At 50.9% G+C, this 23,045-nt stretch overlaps 1 protein-coding gene across 2 annotated transcripts in view; it reads right to left on the bottom strand.

Annotated features, from left to right (window-relative positions):
* NCF2 (neutrophil cytosolic factor 2) overlaps positions 1 to 22,401 on the bottom strand; it is a 33,259-nt gene extending 10,858 nt beyond the window's left edge. For both annotated transcript variants that reach the window (XM_055419124.2, XM_055419125.2), the window contains exons 1-9: positions 22,024 to 22,401; positions 19,404 to 19,486; positions 11,276 to 11,384; positions 5,422 to 5,556; positions 4,503 to 4,610; positions 4,156 to 4,215; positions 2,470 to 2,513; positions 515 to 656; positions 225 to 293 (exon numbers count right to left, since the gene is read on the bottom strand). In XM_055419124.2, coding sequence (XP_055275099.1) covers positions 225 to 293; positions 515 to 656; positions 2,470 to 2,513; positions 4,156 to 4,215; positions 4,503 to 4,610; positions 5,422 to 5,556; positions 11,276 to 11,384; positions 19,404 to 19,486; positions 22,024 to 22,197 — 924 coding nt within the window. In that variant the 5' untranslated portion in view covers positions 22,198 to 22,401. The remainder of the gene's footprint in view (positions 1 to 224; positions 294 to 514; positions 657 to 2,469; positions 2,514 to 4,155; positions 4,216 to 4,502; positions 4,611 to 5,421; positions 5,557 to 11,275; positions 11,385 to 19,403; positions 19,487 to 22,023) is intronic.
* Between the last annotated feature and the right edge of the window lie 644 nt (positions 22,402 to 23,045).

Genomic DNA, 23,045 nt, shown 5'->3' with positions numbered 1-23,045 from the left:
CACGGAGCTGGGGGCCCAATAGGACCTGCTGATGCCTCCACTCAGCACATCTGGGTTTTTTCTTTCATCCCCAGGTTCAGCTCTGGGCGGCTGGTACCAACTCAAGGTGGGCTCAGGACTAGTGAGTCCGCAGTGCCTCTTCCTCGTCTTCTCCCCTCCATGGTCTGTCGGTGGCAGGGTTCAGGGGTGGGAAGGGGACGGGTGAGTCCTTGGCATTACGTTACCTGGGGCTGCTGCTGAGGATGGATCCGCAGCTCAACTGGTTCGAGGTAGTTGCAGGGAACAAGCCCCTTCTGCAGCGCAGCATCGTGGAGCCGGAAAGGGGGAAACAAAGATGCACTCGTCAGTAGCCACAGGGCGGGACACCCAGAGACGTGGGGAGGCGTGGGGGGACGTGAGAGAAGGGGGCAGCTGGCCCGCATATAAGGCAGCAGGTGCTGCTCCTCCAAAATCTCTGCCATGTGCTGCCAGGATCCTGTGCCCATAAACCCACCCATCCCCATCTTCTGAATACCTGCCCGTTGAACATGACCGTAGCCCAGTTATCATTGCCCTTCTTCAAGACAAAGACGATGTTCCCTGGCATGACCTGCAGCTCCTCTGGTGTCTCAGGCACAAACCCAAACAACACACGGTGGGCTTCCCCTTCCAGGGCCCTGTGGGATGGGGGTGGGGAGAAGAGGAGGAGTAGACACAAGACACGAGATCTCGTCCACCATCTAGCCTGGACCACATCTGCTCCCACGATGCTGTGGGTAGGCAACTATGGACCCGGAGCTGGGAGCCTCACTCCCACCTCTAACTGCCCGGGTGACCCTGAGCAGGGAGTTGCCCATCTGGCGGCCCGAGAGGACTCTGCATGTGAACGTGCTCTGTAAACACACAGGCAGTGGGACAAGAGCTAAAAACAAAAACAAAAAACACAACATTCGATGACGCTTTGCAGCCCCTGCCCTCCCTTCCCTTCTGAGGAGGAAGGATCCCAGCTGTGCTTGGCCAGTGGCCGAGTCTGGGCGGGGCCCGATCAAATGCCAGGGTGCAAGGTAGAAGGCGGGTGAAAACCCGCTGGGTGAGGAGGTGAGTGGGGGAGGGGGGAGGAGCAATCCCCTAGAACTGCAGTCACCAGCCTTTTTGGTACCAGGGATGGGTTTCATGGAAGAGGGTTTATCCATGGACCAGGGCGGGGGATGGTTTAGAGATGATTGCGTTTCTTGTGCACTGAGTTTCTGTTTTGTGGCAATTTCAGGATATTCCGCCTTGACTTTAGGGTAAGGGTTCCAGCTCCTGTGAGAACCTAATGCCGCTGCTCACCTGACAGGAGGCAGAGCTCAGGTGGTAATTTGAGTGACGGGAGCAGCTGTAAATACAGATGACGCTTCACTCACTCCTGCCACTCACCTCCTACAGTACGGCCCAGTTCCTTAGCAGGCCACAGACTAGAACCGGTTCGTGGCCCAGGGGTTGGGGATGCCTGCCCTAGAGCCAGCGGGGGGCCGTCCACGGGGGAGGGACAGAGGGTGGGAGAGATGGGCCGGGAGGCGGCGCGGGGATGTGAGGCTGCCTTGCTTTGCATTAGGTAATGTCATCTCCCCTTTACCGTTTCCTCAAGGCCTGCTCTGCTCTGGGGCGTCCCATTTGAGCCACTTCAGAATGTGTGACTGCGGCCGACTGGCCTCTCCAGGCTGGTTCCCTTTCCCTCCACTCTGCTACCTTCCCTTCGGCCCCTCCTTTTGTCTCCAGACCCTGCATTCGTCTCTGTAGGGGAGACGGCCTCCCCCAGCACATGGGGAGCTTAGGGGTGAGTTTAGAGGCCCCTTGCTTTTTCTAGCTGCTTTGGCACTCTCTTCACTCCTGTTACAACCTTCCCTAGTTGGGTTGGGGGAAGCTGGGCTTGCTTCTTCACTTAGAGATGCCTCCGAAGAAAGCTGTAGGTTTTGTCATCCTTGGCTTCTCCGCTTCTTTTTCTTGAGGCCTTCCTATTCCTTCTTCACAAAACATGTGCCAACAGGGAGTGAAAAACGCGCCCACACAGGGAAGGACGCTCCGTTGCGGCCTCCCATTCTGCTCTCCCTGCCCCAGGGAGCCTGGCCTTTGGGGGGCTCCTCCCAGGAGGAGGGCACACTCCGCTCCTCCGCCCTGAGGTCTGTGTGCTGCCCTCAGAGGGTGGTGTTCCGCAGACACTGCGGTCCTTCAGCGACAACCCCCCTCGCTCTCGGAGAGCGCTGGCGTGGGGACGCAGGGCCCCCCCGCAGCCGTAGCCAGGTCACCACCGTCAGCCTCACTGCAGTCAGAGCTCCATTCCCAGCATCACTCCGCCCTCGCCTTGAAAGCAGGAGGAGCCTGATGTGCTAGGCCACGTTCCTCACGATTTGGACCCTGACCGCAGCGTCACCTTCTTCACCCCTTTGTTGCCCTCGGTTCAGGCTTGGGAGTTTGGATATTCTGCATTTTGGTCTAAATCTAACTTACCTGAAGATCTCTGGGGTTTTCGGCCTGGGTGGAGGCTCAGCTGCCTATCGGACATGCAGGAGAAATAAAGGAGGCCAGGACGACAAGGGAAGGAGGGAAGAGAGAACAGACGGTTAATGGTAATTTAAGCCTCCTTCCAGACCAGAACGTTGAAGACTGCATTTCTGGCTCAATTAGAACACTCGAGAGAGAGAAGGCAGTCGTGTACCCTGACTAAACACTGGAAAAGAACACCTCCCACCAGCTCCCTGAGCCCAGATTTCGCCAGCACAGCAATTCATCTTGAACCAGACCTGGTTTCTGGCGTTTTAGCTGTCGCAGAGCAACATGACATCATGAGGGTGCTTCTGCCCTTGAACTCTGTCCCCGTCCTAGGACAGGTTCTCAAAGCACTGCTCTATAATTAGCATCTGCTCTACCACACGACATCTGTGGGTAGTTAAAAACCAACTCAAGGGACTTCCCTGGCATTCCAGTGGCTAAGACTCCGTGCTTCTAATGCAGGGGGCAAGGGTTTGATCCCTGGTCAGGGAACTGGATCCCACATGCCACGTGGCCAAAACAAAAAAAAAACCGTCTATGCCTGTGGTGATAGTTACACAACTCCGTAAATACACCCAAGATCATTCAATTGTGCAAGTAAGTGAATTGTATGGTATGTAAATTATAACCCAATAATAAATTTTAAAAATAAATAAATAAAAATCAACTCAAGGTCCATGGGTCAGGTGAGAATCTCCTTTTAAAGTGTGTTCCCTGTTCTACCCTGAGTATCATGGAACCCAGTTATCCGGGCTCTGTCCTCTCTGGGAGTTCCCTGGGTGCCCCAAAGTCCAAGGGAGTCCTGCCAGGCTTTCTTCAACTCTGGTGAAGAGGGCGGTCAAAGAATCTCGGCTCTCTTGCTCTCCTCTTAGCCTCCGGTGCCCCAGCCTTGGTCGCCTTCTGAGCCAGCAGTCAACTCTCTGACCCTGGGAGGCTGTCAGCGCAGCCCCCAGAGTGACCAGGTATGTGCACACTGGACCGTGGGACCACCACACTCAGAAACCCCACCCTGTGCTCGTGTGGACCGACACCCCTGCCCACGATGGTTCTGTTGCCACAGAGCTGGAACTGTCCTCAGCTGGCACTACCCGCTTCCCTTCACAAGGAAGCGCCGCCTTCACATTCCAGACCCACTGGCATCTAGTCTATTTGGAACCGGTCTCTGAGCCCAGCCTGGGGGAAAAGATGGTTCGCCCTGGGGACCCCCGCCCATGTTCCTGAGGGGATTGCTGCGTGCGGCCGATGGGTGCAGCCAGAAGAGCTCCACCTGTGTCCTGTGTCTGAGAAGGGACAAGGAGCAAAAGCCTTGAGTGGCTGTGTTTCAGTTTTCTGAGAGAATGGTCAAGGCTTTGGAAGAGATGCACGCTGAGCTCTCTTGGAACTTTAGAGAAGCAAAGGCTGGCATTTGAGGGGGAAATGGAGGGCTGGCTCCTGAGGACTTGAGATGACGGCCAAGGATATGATCTTGTTCCCCTTCCAGCTGTGGGATCCCTGACCAAGCATGGCCAGGCAGACACCCTCCACAGACCGACAGCTCAACTAAGGAGCCCCGAAAAGGAGGCCGCTCAGCACAGGCACTCTGCCCAAGTTGGCTCTTTCCCAGAGAGCCCTGCAGACCCGTGGAGAAGGGCAGGACCACCTCACCTGTGGCTGCAGCGGGGCAAACCCTGAGAAGCTGTCCTGGTCTACCACAGAGGCCACGACCTGAAATCGAGACAGGGAGGCGTGAGGGCTGCACCGGCGCTGTGTGCCCATCCTTCTGGCTTCTCCCCGAGATCCCTTCCTTCCTCACACCCTGGATCTGTTCTCACAGGGACTGGGTCACTGTCCAGAAGTGGAGTGGCTAAGGATGGGCTTGTCAACCCTTAGGTTAGAAGCTGCCTCCCCAGGGCAGAACCAGAGGCAGGCGCCTCTTCCTCCAGGGTCCCCTCGCCCTCACTCCGCAGGGCTCATGCAAGAGGGGACTCGGGACACCAAGCGGCCTCACTCACCGTGGCCTTGCCTAGGTAATCCTTCTTGACCAGCTGAGCCACTTGCCTCTCGTTCGGCCGAAAGAGCCTGCCCTCAGGGATCACTACCGGCTCATACAGCTTCTGTTTCTAAAACACAGAGAACAGAGTCTTTTCCTACCTGTAAAATGGGGGTGATGACCCTGGTCCCCCACTGAACAGATGCGCGGATCCATTGAGAGAACCTCGCAAGAGCGATTTCTCTCCACGCGCAGGGCTGGACTTGTTAGTGTGTCAGGGAGGACCGTTCGGTTTCACTGTCATCTTTTACCGAGACGTCTGTGGGTGCTGATTGCCCAGCACCCTCTTTTCCTAGAGGGGCTGCCCTCTCCCACTCTGCGGCTCAAGTAGGGCTGTCACTCCTGATATGGGTGGCCCAGGACCCGAGCAAGGCCCACGACAATGCTCTCTTGGGGCTGCTGTCCGCAGCCATGGACAGATATGTAGAGACTGACTTATGCCCCCTTGTTCCTGGTGTTTAAAAATATGATTTAGAACAAGCTTCATCCCTCCATGTGCTCAAACTCAGCTTCCCATCATTTGTTCCTGTAATCAATGCATTTTTTCTTGAGAGCTGCCGTGTGTCTGGCCCAGAGCCAGGCTGCGAGAACCCAGGGGTGAGCAAGCGGGCACAGCCTCTGCCCTTGGGTGCTGCCCCCGGACCCCCACCAGAGCCCCCTTGGAAGGGCATGAGGAGGGCTCCGCTGTGTCTTCCTCTAGGCCTCAGCTTCTTAGACTTCCACATTCAAGGTCCCACAGGGAAACAGACCCCAAGATCAGTGTTACCTGGAGCTCAGAGGAGGTAAAAGCACCACGTTTTTGCTTCCCAGTTGGTGTGTGCACAGAAACAAATCCGAACCCAAGCAGACCCTCTCGCTGCCTGCTTCGCCAGCGCACTCACCCAAACGCTTTCCATGGCTCTGTCGATTTTGGAATGTCTCGGCTCAGACTTCATGCTCACAGCCAGCGCTAAATGTTCTTCAGCCTTTTTCCATTCCTCCCTCTTGGCGTACATGAAAGCAATGTTATATAACACCTAGAAAAGCACAGGCCACAACATAAAACTTGAGGCTGCTCCAAATCTAGGGACCAGACAGGGCAGAGCTCGTACTTTTTGCTCCTGGAATGTTGCCTGGTGACCTTTCTCCCTTCCCCAGATCTCCTGGAGATACCTACAATACAGTACAATCAATATTGCTCCTGAGTTATATCTAACACAAGGATGGTGTGAAGAAAACATCATGTAATGCAAAACTCCAACATCGGGTGCATTCCTTCAACAACTAAGTAGGTCGAGAGTGGGCTGGAGCTGTTGTGTGGTTTTGGTATGGAGAGCAGTGATGTGTTCAAGGCCCCTTGAGGAGCTGGGGATAAAATATTTGTTTGTGGCCTCCCAAACCAGTTCCTGCACTGGTCCTGGGCTCAGGCTCAAAGACTGGACAGATGTGGGATGGAGAGACAGAGGGTTCTAGATGCATCGTCCTGCATCCACAGAACCCATTCTGGAACCTAGGAGTAACAAGATGTAGTCATATGGGCAGGAGGAAACTCTATGGGCAAGAGTTCGCTGGAGCTAGAAAGAGACCCAAAGAAGACCCAGGGCAACACTTCACCTGGAGTGGAAGGAAATCAAGATGGCAACTAACAGGCAGGGTTTACTTTACCTTTTTTAAGTTGTTTTTTTTTTTTTTACATGGACTGTTTTTAAAGCCTCTATTGAGTTTGTTACAACATTGCTTCTGTTTAAGGTTTTGGGGGTTTTTCGGCCTCGAGACATGTGAGCTCTTAGCTCCCCGACCAGGGATCAAACCAATGCCCCCTGCATTGGAAGGCAAAGTCTCAACCACTGGACCACCAGGAAAATCCCTAACTTACTTCTATTTAATGATAGTGTAGCCAGTTCTTAGGACTCTTCACATCATGTATGGAGGATGACTAAGTGACCAGGAGCTGCTGCAGGCTTCTCACAGGTCAAAGTGATAGGAGTCGCAGCCTGATGCCCTGGGGTGGGGTGTGGGCAGTTCTCCAAGGTCTCAGAGAGGAGGCACAGCTGGTCGCCTGAGGCCTGGCTGGAGAAGGGATTGTTGGCCTTCTAAGCTGTAACGCACGGAGGCAGTGCAGTGGAAGGACCCCAGGGCTATTTTCTACTCTGTGGCCTCGGTTTCATTATAAAATGATGATAATAGTGTTTCCTGCCTCCAGATTTTTATAAGAAATGAAGAATTCATGTAAAGCACTGAGTTTGTTTGGCACAGGTGGGTGCTTTAGAGCTCTTCATTACTATCATCACTGTTATCTGCGGAACTACCTTGGGGCTTGCTGGGAGGCTGAGCACAGAGGTCTTGCCTGCCTTCTCAGGGAGGGTGACAATGCCCATGTGGTTTGGGGGACGACCACAGGGCTGAGTTTGCTGACTGATACCATCTGGGGATTCTCTGTAGTCAGAAAGCTAAACTTATGAAGAACTCGGGGCTACTGGAAATCAGGTCTGTCTGTCGTCTTTATCATCATCATTGATTGCTATGATTTACTGACCATCACTATGCACTTTATCTGCATTATCTCTAAGCCACACAACCACCATACAAGGTAGGGGCCTCACTTCTGTGCTTCCAGAATCCTTCCCTAGCCCTTTTCTCCTCCTAACCCAATCACCTCACATTACATGTGACCATGAGCGTTTGGCTGCTGACACCTTGTCTTGTGGCCCCTTGGACCTCTACTGCCTGACCCTAGCTGCCATTATGTGCATGCTCAGTCATGTCCAACTCTTTGTGGCCCCATGGACTATAGCCCGCCAGGTGCCTCTGTCCATGGGATTCTCCAGACAAGAATACTGGAGTGGGTTGCTGTTTCTTCCTCCAGGGGATCTTCCCAACCCAGGGATCGAACCTGCATTTCCTCCATTGACAGGTGGATTGTTTACCACGGAGCCACCTGGGAAGCCCCAACAGACATTATAAACATATGCAAAAATGAATGACAGTGTTAGTGAATGTGTACAGGGTAAGTACTCAGCCTTTCTTTACAGATAAGGAGGAGCCCGGGGCTCAGAAATGACACTGAATTCACCAAGGTTTATAAGACTAGGAAGTGTTAGGCTGGGATCTGATCCCTCTCTCTCTGATCCCAAAGTCCTTGCTTTAGTGGAAGGAACCAGCTTCCAAGACAGCACCAGTGATTCTCACCTCTTGGGACTCACCCACCTGTGCAGTCCCTTCCACATCCAAGGGAGCTGGCGGGTAGCGAGTAGAATATTAAGGAAATGAGAGGTTTCCATAATGTGACGTTGGAGGCTAAGTTATAAAAGACATCAACACTCTGTATCGGCTCCTCTTGGCTCATTATTTCCTCTGGGGGAAGCCAGCTACCATATCATGACCGGACTTGGGCAGCCTTAGCGAGAGGTTCAAGCGGCGAAGAACTGAGCCTCCTGCCAAGAAGTAACCCTAACTCGCCAGGTACCTACATCACCTTGGAAGTAGATCCTTCGGCCCTGGTCAGGCTTTCAGATGATGGCACCCCTACCAACATACCTACTGCAACCTCCTGAGGGCCTCTGAGCCAGGACCACCCAGCCAAACTTGGATTCCTGATGCCAGAAAGAATGAGAGAATTGTTTTAAGTGAAAGTTACTCAGTCATGTCTAACTCTTTGCGACACCATGGACAATAGTCCTGGAATTCTCCAGGGCAGAATACTGGAGTGGATAGCCATCCCCTTCTCCAGAGGATCTTTCCAACTCAGGGATAGAACCCAGGTCTCCTGCATTGCAGGCAGATTGTTTACCAGCTGAGTCAACAGGGAAGCCCAGATTGTTTTAAGCCACTCTGTTTTAGAGCAATGTGGTATTCAGCAGTGGAAAACTGGAGGAGGAAATAGCAACCCATTCCAGTATTCCTGCCTGGAGAATCCCTAGCGGACTACAGTCTATGGGGTTGCAGAGAGTCAGACACGACTGAGCGACTAACACACAGTGGAAAACGATTACACTTTTCAATACCAGTCTGCCACCTACACTGTGATTGGCCCCGGGCCTCATCCAGAATAGAAGAGGACGGTTTATTAAGGCAAGTATGGATGCGAGAGTTGGACCATAAAGAAGGCTGAACACTGAAGAATTAATGCTTTCAAACTGTGGTGCTAGAAAAGTCTCTTGAGAGTCCCTTGGACAGCAAGGAGATCAAACCAGTCAATCCTAAAGGAAATCAACCCTGAAGATTGATTGGAAGAATTGATGCAGAAGCTGAAGCTCTAATACCTTGACACCTGATTCAAAGAGCTGACTCATTGGATCATCAGAAAAGACCCTGATGCTGGAAAAGATCAAGAGCAGGAGGTGAAGGGGGTGACAGAGGATGAGATGGTTGGATGGCATCACCAACTCAATGGACATTATCTTGAGCAAACTCTGGGGGATAGTGAAGGACAGGGAAGCCTGGCGTGCTGCAGTCCATGGGGTCATAAAGAGTCAGACATGACCGAGCAACTGAACTACAACATGGGTGGTGGCAGGGCTGGTTCTCCCATAGAGTTAGTTGGCTGGTGCTGAACGACGGGGACCCCAGGCCCAGAAGTGGAGATCTAGACTCCTTCCTGGGCTATTTTTGAGCCTCAGTGAGCTGTTGCCGCCTGCAAACATGCTTCACTGGCCTGATCCACCCCCATGAACATGTGTGCAGGAAGAAAGGAGACCTTAAGGCCTTTTAAAACTTCCTGCTTGGTTCTCAGACACCTACTCTTAAGACCCTCTCTAGCAATAGGTTTTCATGACTCCATGACTGGGAAAAGCCTGAGGCTCTTTTCTGGTATGATTTCTCAGAATTCTGGTGGGAAGGGGGGGGTGGTCTTATAATTAGGGAAGTGACTGAAGTGTCCCAGGTGGCAAATGGGACACTGAAAAGTCCAGCCTCCCTGGCAGGGAGGCCTGCACAGTCAGTATTTCCTGCCCCCTGGGTCATTTCAACTCCAGCTACAGGGGGAACACTCCTCCCATGGAGTTCTGCTTTGATGCCACTATTCCAGGATGCTTTCTCTAGATCTTCTTGGTCCCTCAACCCTTTAATCAGTGTAAGTAATTCTCAATCAGGTGTGATCCGCAATGTCTAGAGATATTTTCGATTGTCACCCTGGGAATGGGTTGCTACAAGAATCTAGTAAGTAGAAGTCAGGGATGTAGCTCAACATCCTACGAGGCACAGGCCAGTCCCCAGAACAAAGAATGAACTGGTCCAACACATCAAAGGACCATAGTTGAGAGACTGCACGCTGGAAGCTGGCCAAACACCAGCCCACCAAAAAGCCTCATTTCCCTAGACAAGGAGAACTGAAGTTGCTATCCTGCGGCGGGGCTGGATGGAGACACATGTCCCCAGGGGCGCAGGCAGCTGTGGACTCTATTATTAGTCCTGAGTGACCCTGGGAACACTGGGCTTCTTCTGCCTGAGAAACTCAAGCAAGGGGGCTTTTTTTCACTGATTCTGCAAAGTAAAAATCTATATTTGCAGGGATTTCAGTTTTAAAGTTACTGGTGTATATTAGGGGTTTAGTATGGGCTTCCCTGGTGGCTCAGAGGTTAAAAGCGTCTGCCTCCAATGCGGGAGACCTGGGTTCGATCCCTGGGTAGGGAAGATCCCCTGGAGAAGGAACCGGTAACCCACTCCAGTATTCTTGCCTGGAGAATCCCATGGACGGAGAAGCCTGGTAGGCCACAGTCCACGGGGTCACATAGAGTCGGACACGACTGAGCGATGGAACGGAAACGGAACGGAACGGATGAGAGTGGGGAGGGTTGGCTGGAAAAGTACATGAACCTGTAAAGTCAAAGCCAGTCATGCGTCTCCATCTTGGTGATACAGAACATGTTACCCTTCTGTGGAGACCTTTCCTAACTGTGTGCTCTGAGCTGTTCTTTGACCAGGAGGGTACAGGTTGGTGCTAAATGATCCTCACTCTTTCTTTGAGTATCAACCAAGTACATGAGGCCACACCATTCATCACAAAGTGTGTGAACTTTGGAACCGAGCCCCAGGGTAAAGCAGTTTCTGCATGGAGAGTGAACCTGTGATTTTGTTTCTTTGTTTTGTTGTTGTCTTTTGATTTGCTTTGTTTTTTCTGCAAAGGAAGCCTCACTAGGGCAGAGACCTCTGTGCTTTCAGATTTGTTACTATAATGCTGAGAAAACACCCTGTCAACCTGAATCATGCAAATTATTATGAATATTTTTGGGCTTCCCTGGTGGCTCAGATGGTTAACACTCTGCGTGCAATGAGGGAGACCTGGGTTCAATCCCTGGCTTGGGAAGATTCCCTGGAGAAGGGAATGGCAACCCACTCCAATGTTCTTGCCTGGAGAATCCCATGGACTGAGGAGCCTGGTGAGCTACAGTCCATGGGGTTGCAAAGAGTCAGACATGACTGAGCAACTAACACACATACCCACAAATACTTTCACAGACCAACACACTCATGTCCAGTCAAGTCTCCCTTCAGGGAATCTAGCAAACTCATTTCTACATGGTCCTTTGAGCCTCATGTTAACAAAATCCATGCATTCAGGTAACTGAAGACTCCATTAGGAGCTCCAAGCAATGGTTCTGAGTTTTTTCTTAAGGGTAAATCTGAGTCCCAAGGGAGGGGAGGCAAAAGGCCTTCTTCGGGCTCCTAGAAATGTCAACAGATGGCTGTGCATCTGAGCTGTCAGCTTCCCCTCGGCCACAGCCCACCACTCCCCAGGTAGTGTCCTCCGCTCCTCACCTCACAGGCAAACAGCTTGAACTGTAGCCCCAGGATCTTGTAGTCGATCAGCTGGTTCCCTCGAAGCTGAGTCAAGGCCTCCTTAAGGTCTTTAATGGCGGAATCATATCTGCAGGAAAGAAGCCAGTGCAGGGAAAGAAGGAAAAAAAGAATGAAGTGGGTGTGTTTCCTTTCTTCCATCTGTGTCCCTGGGACAAGAAGTCTTTTCAATCCTTTCTGACCTGCTCTAGTTTTTCGCCAACGTTGACCCCAGGATTCTGTAGAACTTGGTGTGAGCAGCGCCCCTGGAGTTGTGCATCCCAGCAACACAGCAGGCCTTGCAGTCTCAGGCCGCCACAGAGATCTCTGTCTTTGCTGACTGCACACAGCCCCCACCTTTCTGACCACCAGCTTGTCACTTTCTGAAAGAGCCTCGATCTCCCCAGAGAGCTCCAAGCAGAGCAGCACCTGCCGGCCCCCATGTCTCTGTGGAGCTGATTCATTCCCACCAAGCAGCCAGGCCAGCCTGACGCAGCTCCCAGGGGCCCTTCCTCAAGGCCACTGATGTCACCCTCCTGCCCAGAGCCTTCTCCTTCAGCTTCTTTTGAGTTCTTAGCTCTTGGTCTGCGCCTGTTCCCTCCCTCTTCTTCCACATAATTTAGGAAAAAAGACAAACCATCACTTATGCCAGAGAGCGCTTTTTTCCTTTCTTGGTAAATAGTGAAGAATAAAAATGTTTTAGATTTTTGTGTATTTAATTTTTGGCTGTGCTGGGTCTTTGTTGCTGCACACGGGCTTTCTCTAGTTGCAACGAGTCAGAGCTACTCTCTAGCTGCAGTGCACAGGCTTCTCCTTGCAGTGGCTTCTCTTGTCATGGAACACCGGCTACAGGAATGCAGGTTTCAGTAGCTGCAGCTCTCAGGCTCTAGAGCATGGGCTCAGGAGCTGTGACACATGGGTTTAGTTGCCCCATGGCACATGGGATCTTCCCAGACTCAGGATCGAACCAGCATCCCTTGCACGGCCAGGCAGACTCTTAACCTCTGGACCACCAAGGAAGTTCCCAGAGAGCATCTCTAACCCTGCTTCTGGCACTGGCCTTCAGCTCCATCAGGTTGGCGTTGTGCTGACTAGCTTGAGGTGGATCAGGACTGCTGTCATTGGATTGGTAGCAGAGAATAGGGCTGACTACACCAATAGTGCCCATCGGGGTGTGGGCAGGACCTAAGGCCAGGCCCGCTTGGCCTGCCTCTGATAACACAGAGGCCCTGGTGGGAGGGAGCCATTGCTGGGCAGCAGGGGATAGAAGCAGCAAAAATCAAGCTACCCCCAGCCCCAGCCCAGCCCCCGGTCTGGCAGGAACAAATTTGCCTGTCTGTGTGGCTCCCACTGGGTAACTAAACCAAAAGTCCCATGGCCATTCTCTGACCCAGAGCTGCCACTTGTGGCTTCTCTTGGAGACAAGCCTGGAATGTGAACACAGGCTGGTGGGGACCCTTGAGAGGTGGTGTGGGTAATGAAGGTGCCTGAGGACAGAGGCCAAGGGACTGGGATCAGGTCCACCAGCCCTGCCACCAACTGGGAGACCCTGGCAAACTGCCTCCCTGGCCTCACTCCACACGGATATTATAAGGAGTGCATTGTGTGCAAGGGATGTATTATATTCAGGGAGCATAGCACATCAGGCACTTGCTAGTATGCGGTCCTGGGTCTAATTTCTGAAGTCAAACCCGCATGGACTGGAGTCCTGCTTCTGCCCCTTACTAGCTAGTGACAAAGGGGTGTGCTGTGTGCTTAGTCACGCAATCATGTCCGACTCTTTGCAAGAAGCAAGTTACTTAATTCCTCTCTTTCCTCATCTTCAGTATTAGAGCATAATAGCACAAACTATTCAGGTGCTTAGGACGGTGCCTGGCACACACAGTAATTTCCTATTATTATTTATATACATATATTTCCAGCTCTAAAACCGGCAACCAAATTCACATACCAATCTTCTATTACATGCTTGTGTGTGTGTATGCTCAGTCACTTCAGTCGTGTCCTACTCTGTGAGACCCCTCAGACTGTAGCCTGCCAGGCTCCTCTGTCCATGGGGTTTCTCCAGGCAAGTATATTGGAGTGAACTGCTGTGCCCTCCTCCAGGGAATCTTCCCGACCCAGGCATGGAACCCGCGTCTCTTATGTCTCCTGGATTGGCAGGTGGATTCTTTACCACTAGTGTCACCTGGGAAGCCCTTATTACATGCCTACTTAATACTATATACTGTATGAACTGTTGTCAGGAGATCAAAATACACAGCTGTTGGGATTTCCCTGGTGGTCCTGTGGCTAAGACTCCATGCTCCCGATGCAGGGGGCTGGAGTTTGACCCCTGGTCAGGGAACTAGATCCCACTTGCCACAACTAAAGATCCCACATGCCATAATGAAGATCAAAGATCCCACATCCTGCAAGTGGGACCCAGTGCAGACAAATAAATAAATTAAACATTTTTAAAAAATACATGGCTGTAGAAGCCAGAACGCTCATGTCAGGGAAACTGGGAGCTGACCAGGAGGGCGGCCTGGCTAAGAGGTACCAGGGTGGCCAGGGAAAGCTGGACATTCTGTCATCATTTGGTTGGAAGTGACTCCCACAGCCACAGGGGCTGCAGGAGTGACAGGAGCAGACAGCCTGGGTTGGAAACAGAAGGATGGCTTCCTCTAATATATCTTTGTTAATAAGTGAAGTTGCTCAGTCCTGTCCAACTCTTTGCAACCCCATGGACTGTAGCTTGCCAGGCTCCTCAGTCCATGGGATTTTCCAGGCGAGAATACTGGTGTGGGTAGCCATTTCCTTCTCCAGGGGATCTTCCCGACCCAGGGATCGAACACAGGTCTCCCACATTGCAGGCAGATTCTTTACTGTCTGGGACACCAAAACTTTCACAAGCGTTCAGGCCATTCCTTAAGCATCTGAAGTCATTTACACACCCTTTTAGGCATTTCCTTGAAGGGGGAGAGGGGAAGCGTTCCTGTGCCTTCTAAGCTGGAACATGGCCAATGACTAGCTCTGATTCACTGAGCCAAGAAGGCGGGCGGGAGGCAGAAACACAGGAGTCCTGTTTCCTGGGCAGATGGGATTTCCATTGTGTTCCACTGCCTGTTTGTGCGTGCACGGAAGGTCCTTGGAGAGCCCATGAGGCTCCGTCTGCGGTCACCTGCCCGTGTGCCTGCCTCCCTCAGCAGATGAGTTTCAGCTGTGAAGTAAGACCGCCTGGGTCTACCTGGGATTGAGTCAGCCTAACTCCTCCTCCTGATTCTGCCCAGCAAGATAGCTAAAGATCTGGGCCCAGTAGGATGGAGAAAGAAAGGACTGATGTTATCCAGAAGGCTTGCTTTGTGTTTAAAACACTCCTGCGAGGTGTCTGTTTTTAAACGTCTTTGACAGCATCACCCTGAAGGCCTCTCCTTAGCCGCCTTGTTTACCCAGAGCAGCTCCCCTGGGGCGTGTGCTCTGATGCACAGCTCTGCTTCCTGCTGACCAGGGTCTGAAAAAGCTCGGTATGAGAAATCCAAAATAGCCTTCAGTCCCCTGCGCTGGGAGGCAGGCAGCACAGCCCTTGGCTCTTTCCAGCCCTCCTGCAGGAGGTTTGTTCCATGCCATTTGGAGCCCGCAGTGTACCCCGCGAGGCCAAGGAGCTGTCACCTTCCCCTGGTTCTGCTGGGCAGGACTGGAGCACACACCTGAAATTTACCCTACCTGCTGTCTTCTCAGCTCACCAGCGCAACTGCCGACTGGCTAATGCTTCTCCCCAGCTCTGAGACAGAGAGGGTTTATTATCCTCATTTCTGTAACACTCCCTGGAAAGGTTTTTCCCTTAGTAACCACTGAAGTTCCCAATTACTCCTGCACTGCCAGTGCCCGCCTGTAGACTAGAATCCTGCAGTCCACACTCGGGTAATGGAGAGAGACTGAGCTGGCTAAAAGGAGCTGAAGCCTCACACACCTCCATGCCAGGGCCTGGGGCCATGCCCTTGCCCATTTCAGAAGTCAGGGAAAAGACTTTGCTGCGTTGCCTCTTTGTGCAGCTCCATCTAAAGGGTCTGGCCGTATTTTCAGGGCCCTAAAATGTATCACGGGCTGCCCAGGTGACTCAGATGGTAAAGAATCTGCCTGCAATGCAGGTAGCCGCTGGTTCAATCCCTGGGTCGGGAAGATTCCCTGGAGTAGGAAATGGCAACCCACATCCAATCCAATCCCATGTAGAGAGGAGCTTACAGTGGGCTACAGTCCACAGGGTCACAAAGGATCTGACACGACTGAGCAAGTACACATGCAAGACTTATAAGGTTGGGATCTGAAAGGTACCTTGAGATCCCATCTCCTTTTGGATGACAAGGTGGGGGTTAGAGAGATGAGACATCCCTCAGACCTGACTTGCCTGGGCAGAACAACTCTAACTTTATTCTGGTGGAAATTTATAATGACAGAGGAGCAACCCAACAACATCTGAAAGTGGGAAAAACTGAGAGAAGAAGCACCCATCACATTAGCACCTTAAGACAAACCCTGTAGTAATCTGAAGGTCATCCTAACCCATTACGGAGAAGCGATAGTTCTAGGTCCTCATAGGCACTTATCTAAAAACATGCCCCATAGCACTTGCCCCATTCTGCCCTGCGTAATAGTTCTAGTGTTTGTGACCTGCTTCCCCTTTTTAATACATAAGTTCCTTGAAAGTGTGAAGTGTTAGTTGCTCAGTCATGTCCGATTCTTTGCAACCCCATGGACTGTAGCCTGCCAGGCTCCTCAGTCCACGAAATTCTCCAGGCCAGAATACTGGAGTAGGTTGCCATGCCCTCCGCTTCAGGGGATCTTCCTGACCCAGGGATTGAACCCAGGTTTCCTGCATCGCAGGCAGATTCCTTACCATCTGAGCCACCAGGGAAACCCTCTAAGTTCCTAGAAGCAGAGGCTATATTTCACCCCCTTGTTTATTTACTCCCAAAAGCATTTATTAATACTGTACTAGATACTGAAATACAAAAGTGAATAAGGATTCTTCCCTCATGAGTAGGGGAGGAGACAAATAGACAGGCAAGGATCTGTCATCGGAGAGACAGCTGTGATTAAAGGAAGCACAAAAGAGAGTGGTCACCTGGGTGGGTGTGCCTGGGGCAGACACTGGAGGATGTGACTGAGCAGACAGTGGCTGAGCAAACTGTCCAACCAAAGAGCAACAGGCAAGGGAAGCTCCTCTTTATCCTGGGATCCACTGGAGGCTCTTCAGCAGATGACATTTCTTTTTTAAAAAAGATCGTTCTAGGATATCATTGGAGCAGGCAAGAGTGGTGGCTACGGAATCAGTTTGGAAGCCCTGGTTCAACAGTCCTGGTAAAAAAAAATGAGGTCTAAACCAGCACGGTGCTGGAAGGGAGGGAGAGGGTTCTTGTATGATTTTCAGGGGACACTAAACCCCCTGAAATTGCACATAAAATTAGGTATGTGCTTGTATGTGTTTTTCTGGGAAGATTGCCCATATATTTTGCTATTTAACAACCAGTGAAAAAAGGACAAAGGATCAAGAGCTGAACCTTGGACTTTCCTGGTGGTCTAGTGGTTAAGTATCCACTGGCCAATGCAGGGGACACAGGTTTGATCCCAGGTCCAGGAAAATCCCACATGCTGAGGGGCAACGAAGCCCCTGTGTAACAACTACTGAGCCTGTGCTCTCAAGCTCAGAAGCCACAACTCCTGAAGCCCGCGTGCCCTAGAGCCCGTTCTCCACAACAAAAGAAGCCACCGCAATGAGAAGCCCACAAACTGCAATGAAGGGTAGCCCCTGCTCGCCGCAATCAGAGAAAGTCTGCGTGCAGCAACAAAGACCCAGCACAGCCAAAGAGAAATTAAAATAATTTAAAAAACTTTTAAACAGAGCTGAGTCTTGTGGAGGGGAGGACACCAACGCCTATGGATTGAGCAAAAGAAAAAAAAAAAGGCAGCTCAGGATCCAGACTCGTGTCTCATTTTTGTTATTTTCTCAATAAGTAGTTGTTGAATTAAAGATAAAATTTGATAGATTTCTCTCTTAGATTTAATGATCACCAGTCACAGACTAATTGAATCTTGAATCTGATTCCTGGATCTTACTAAGATCTTTTTGACTCACTCAAAACATGAGGCTTTCAGGTTCTGGGATTTCTGGGCATTTCATAGAGAAATGTCTTCTGGGAGCCTCCTGTCTTTGCCATCCGTCTCCTCATTTAAGGCTGTTAGAGCTGATTCAAGGATGGCCTGAGAGTTTGTCCTTCTAGAGATCTACTAGAGGATTTGTGCTCAGACCTGCCCTCAGGTCCTATGCATCCTGAGGCTGGTGGGGATGAGGGAAAGGGGACTGAGAAGGAGAAGAGGGTTAAGAAGGGAGACAGAGGCACGATGCCACTGAAAGGAAAGGCCTGGGTGTCTTCTCTCCATTTAAGGCCTTCCCTTCCCAGACTGCCTGTGTCCACGGCTCTTCTTTTGGGGGTCCTCACTCCTGCTCTTAACTCATTCAGGTAAGTGACCGCATCTCCATCCCAGAAGTCCTCGGAGCGGCTGGTAGTTGCCACGGCAACGGCTCTGCACGGTGGCCCGGCAGGCTTGGTTTCTGACCAAACCCGAGGAGCAAAGCCTTTCAGGGTTCCAGAGGATCAGAGCAGAGCCCGGCCTACCCCTTCCCCAGCACACCCCCCCCCATCCCAAGAACGCCCTGCCTCACCTGTTGTGTGCACACACGCACACACACACACACCACGCCCCTGCTAACACGTTACTGTTTGAACGTTCTTCCTTAGCCTGCTCTGGAACCTGTGCACTCAGGGAACTATTTCTACGAAGGGTCAGTTAGTCACCCCCTACATTTTAAATGAATGCTTAGAATATATTTTCTTTGTTATTTGTATGTTTTTAGGGCATTTGGGGGAGGGGTGTGGGACTCGAGATTAACTTTCATTTTCTATTTGTCTTTTTACTAATCATTTCCTGTTGACTTCGGAGAAGGCAATGGCAAGCCACTCCAGTGGCTTGAAAATCCCATGGATAGAGGAGCCTGGTAGGCTGCAGTCCGTGGGGTCGCTAAGGGTTGGACACGACTGAGCGACTTCACTTTTCCTTTTCACTTTCACACATTGGAGAAGGAAATGGCAACCCACTCCAGTGTTCTTGCCTGGAGAATCCCAGGGATGGGGGAGCCTGGTGGGCTTCTGTCTATGGGGTCACACAGAGTCGGACACGACTGAAGTGACTGAGCAGCAGCAGCATAAACACAGCAAAAATACAGAAAGGCTGACAGAAGAAGATGGAAATCTCTATAATTTCACCAACTGGGGAGGACTGCTGGAAACAGTTTGGTCTATGGCCTTTCAGACTATTCTGCCAAACAGTAATGGGATTGTTCGATACTATCTGAAATCTGTTTTAAATTTAGTATCTATTGTGAACTTCTGTCTATAGTAAGACAAACAGGACTCATCTGTATTAATGTTTCCTGGTACATACAATATTAATTGTTTATGTTCTCATTTTAGTGGCTGAATTATACCTCATTGAATGCATTAAGCTGGGTTTTGGAAAATACATTCTGCAAGAATGTATTTTTTTTGCTAAACCAGATCTAAGTCAATCACCTAGGAAGATTTTATTTATTTATTTATTGGCCACGCCCATGTGGTCTGTGGGATCTTAGTTTTCTGACCTGGGATTGAACCCAGGCCCTCAGCAGAAAGAGTGCAGAGTCCTAAAAAAAGGTTCTGATGTGGTTTTCTGATCATTGTCATTGTGTGAGAGCTCAATACCTCACAGTAGTAGACAACCATGGGTGCTCCCGTGCTGGCTGCAGTATTTACAACCAGAACCGCCCAGGAAACAGTGGGGTGCCATCCCTAGCCTGTGATTAGGGTTATGAAGCCTTATGGTGAGCTGTAGCTGGGCAGCAGGCCTGCCTTTCCTCCCCAGAGAGGGCTTCTGCCTCGTGCTGACTGATTGCGTAACTGCCCAGAGAAAGCCCAGTGATGCTTCCCCACAGAGGCTGAGTAGACACGTCTCAAACACCAAGTCTGGCAGCATCAAGACCCACTCTGGGTTTCTCTGCACGCTTCCCCAGTTTGTGCAACACTGGACCACTTACTTCTCCATCTGGTAATAGAGCATCCCTCGCTGGAAGTAGGACACTGCCAAGTGCTTGTCTCGGTTAATGCTTTTGGTGAAGGCCTGCAGAAAGAACAGTCAGGTGGTAAATAGGTGTGAGATGAGCCAGTGGGTGAGGCAGGCAGGCAGGGTCTTGAAAACCGTTGATGTCTTGGAGATGACAAGAGGCTTAGGGGTCAGAGTAGTTGGTGCTGTCACTTCCTAGCGGCATGACATGAGACAGGTTGCCCAATCTCCTTGAACTTTAGTTTTCTCCTCCGTAAAATGGGGATATGCATATCTCCCTTTCATGATTACTAACAGGATTAATAAAAGTCATCACATTTGAATACAACCTAATTAAAATGTTATCTACAGCATACATTTATCTTATAAATTTATTATAGGGATATTACACAATTAAGATCATTATCGATCTGTGTGTTCCTATTGCCATTTTGTTCACTGTTTTGAAATCTCATATGATTAAAATAATAACAATAATAATGCATTTAAAATGCCAGGAGCAAGGACTCAAGCATAAAACCAAAGAAAGGCAGCAAGAATGAGATGCCAGAGCAGAAGAAAGCAAAGTGAAGCCTAGAGCAGGGGGAGGAAGGAGGGACACGGGAGTGGGCCAGCTGGGAGGTGAGCAGGGCGCCACAGCCTCGCCCAGGAGGCTGGAGTCAACATACCCTGCTGGCCGAGCTGCACTCACGCCCTCTGTCTGGCACTGACAACCTCTCCTCCCGACAATGTGCACTTTGTTTCCAACAGCCCCTGGGATCTGTGGTTCTGTTTGCTCAGTCCCTGACAGCCCCCCACCCCCAGAGGAGGTGGGGGCCACTGTTTTCCCTCCAATGAGACACAGAGGGTCCTCCCATCTGCCCACTCTGCAGCCTGAGGCTGTGCGGGTATTCCACAAAGCTTCTCTTTCTCCCTCTTTGCCAGGGTGAGGATGGCTGTGGGGGTCCCCTTCAAGGTGCTGGGGAGTCAGTCATCTAGCCACACCACCTTGCAAAGACTTGCAGTGAAAGGTAAAAATAAGGACTAAAATTTACACAGTGGTGTGAAGTTATACAGTACTTGAATAGTCTATGCCTCCTATATGGGAAAAGAACCTAAAAAGAATGGGTGTATATATATATGTATATACACATGTGTAACTGATTTACATCACTGTATACCTGAAACTAACACAACATTGTAAATCAACTATACTCCAATAAAAACTAACTTAAAAAAATAGTTCATGCTTCACTTATTTCAAGACGCTTAACCTCTCCAGAAGCTGAAAGCCTGAACTCTGTGACTTCCCAAGACCAAAAAGCCCAGAGAGAGGCAGAGCTGGGGTTTGATACAAAAGTCATACCCTTTCCAGCTTACCGTGACCAATATGAAAAAGTGATTGTTGGGAATGCTCAACCCCATAGTAGGGAATATGAGAGAGAGAGAAAAACAGTGGAGAAATATGACAGTCCACACCTGTCCTAAAATCACTGCAGATGGTGACTGCAGCCATGAAATTAAAAGACACTTGCTCCTTGGAAGAAAAGCTATGACAAACCTAGACATCATATTAAAAAGCAGAGACGCTACTTTGCCGACAAAGGTCCGTATAGTTAAAGCTATGGTTTTTCCAGGAGTCATGTATGGATGTGAGAGCTGGACCATAAAGAAGGCTGAGCGCTGAAGAATCCATGCTTCTGAACTGTGGTGCTAGAAAAGTCTCTAAGAGTCCCTTGGACGGCAAGGATATCAAACAAGTCAATCCTAAAGGAAATCAACCCTGAAAATTCATTGGAAGGACTGATGCTGAAGCTGAAGAAAAGACCTTGGAAAAGACCTTGATGCTGGGAAAGACAGAAGGCAGGAGAAGGGAATGACAGAGATGAGATGGTTGGATGGCATCACCGACTCAATGAACGTGAGTTTGAGCAAGCTCCTGGAGATGGCGAAGGACAGGGAAGCTGGGTGTGCTGTAGTCCATGTGGTCTCAAAGAGTCAGACTGAACACCACCTGTCCTCAGCAGACATCATTAATCAATCCCTGTCTGCATTCCTTCCACCAGCCTCAGACTCCTTTGTGGAGTGCTCCACATAATGGATCAGAATTGTCACTTGAGGGGAAACCTATTTTTCTTAAGTGCCTCCTCTTGATTTTCTTGGGCAAGCAAAGCTCACTCACAGGAAGGTCTTAGAAAGCCAAAAGAGGTTCTTGGAAATCGGACGTTAAGCAGTTTAGACAGAGATTCTGTGGCTCGCAGTCAATAAAGGAAAACATAACTGGGGGCAGGGGGGCGGGCAGGCTTTCAAAAAGGTGTTAAGGAAAGTTTCCAGATGATTTGAATGTAATCGATGGAGAATAAAGGAGAACAAAACCCACAGCGAACAGTTTCCAGCGGGGCTGCCTGTTAGAACCACCTAGGGAGCTTTTCAAAGTGGTGGCCGCCCAGGCTGCTCCGCAGGCCAATTGAATCAGAATTTCCGGGGGTAGGTGGGGCCGGGGCAGCCTTTGTTCTTCTGAAGCTCCTGAGAGCGTTCTAAGGCGCAGCCCGGGCTGAGAACCAGTTAATACAAAGGCCCCCGGGGGAGGAGGGGGCAGAGACACCCCCACTCACCTTCTCCGCCTCCGGCAGGTTCCCCAGAATCGTGTGCATGCAGCCCACATTGAAGCAGATCCTGGAGTGGGGGTCCTGTACCCCGGTGAAGGCGTCCAGGGCTCCCTTCCAGTCCTTCTTGTCGGCTGCCAGCACCCCTTCATTCCAGAGGCTGATGGCCTCGGCCAGGGACATGGTCAGGTGCAAACCGGGGGGGCTGCCTGGAGACCCGGGAGACGGCAAGCCCCTTCTCCCCAGCCCGCCTTCACTTTCCTGGGCTGGAGCTCAGACTGGGGCTCAGGCTCCCTAAGACGACTTCTCGGTGTTGCAAAGGCGGCAGGAAGTGTCCCCACCTTTCGGCAACTGACAGAGCAGTCAGTGCTGTGAGAGAAAAGGAAAGAGGAGAAAGAGGGCAAGTGGGGCGGAGTGTGGGGAGAGAGGAAGTGCATCAGATACTGCCCCTGCGGCCGCAGTTCCCCAAAACACTTCTGCTCTGCCCCCCAGCTCCTCCCCTCCGTCTCCCACCCCTCTCTGCGGGGCGGCAGCTTTGGGCCAGGGCTCTGACCCCAGGTTCAAGGCGACTTCAGGTTGCCTGTCCAGCGAGGGTGTTGGGCGACAGAAGAGTTCTGTTCAGTCTAGAATGAATTCTTTGCTCACTTCCTCACACCCTTGTTGGAGGAGGAAATGGCAACCCTCTCCAGTCTTCTTGCCTGGAGAATTCCATGGACGGAGGAGCCTGGTGGGCTGCAGTCCATGGGGTGGCAAGGGGTTGGACACGGCTGAGTGACTAATAGTTTCACACCCTCACAGACTGTCTTGTTGTATTTGGTTTTTTATCTCGGGCTAAAATTGGCAATCAGATTCCCAAGCAGGATGGTCTTGGGTGTCCATCTGGGTCTGAGGTACTTTTGTGAACACTTAGGAAGCTCAGTGAGGACCAATCTCCTGCAGATGGCAAAACTAGGAGCCAAATATGACAGCGAATGCCTTCTCCTATCCTTCTGTGAAAAACTGAAAAGACAAGGGTTCTCATTGATGACTGA

Source organism: Moschus berezovskii, chromosome 17 (assembly GCF_049115385.1).
Source record: "Moschus berezovskii isolate FMDL1 chromosome 17, NW_MosBer_1.0, whole genome shotgun sequence".
NCBI classification, from domain to species: domain Eukaryota; kingdom Metazoa; phylum Chordata; class Mammalia; order Artiodactyla; family Moschidae; genus Moschus; species Moschus berezovskii.
This window is presented reverse-complemented; position numbering and strand designations above follow the sequence as displayed.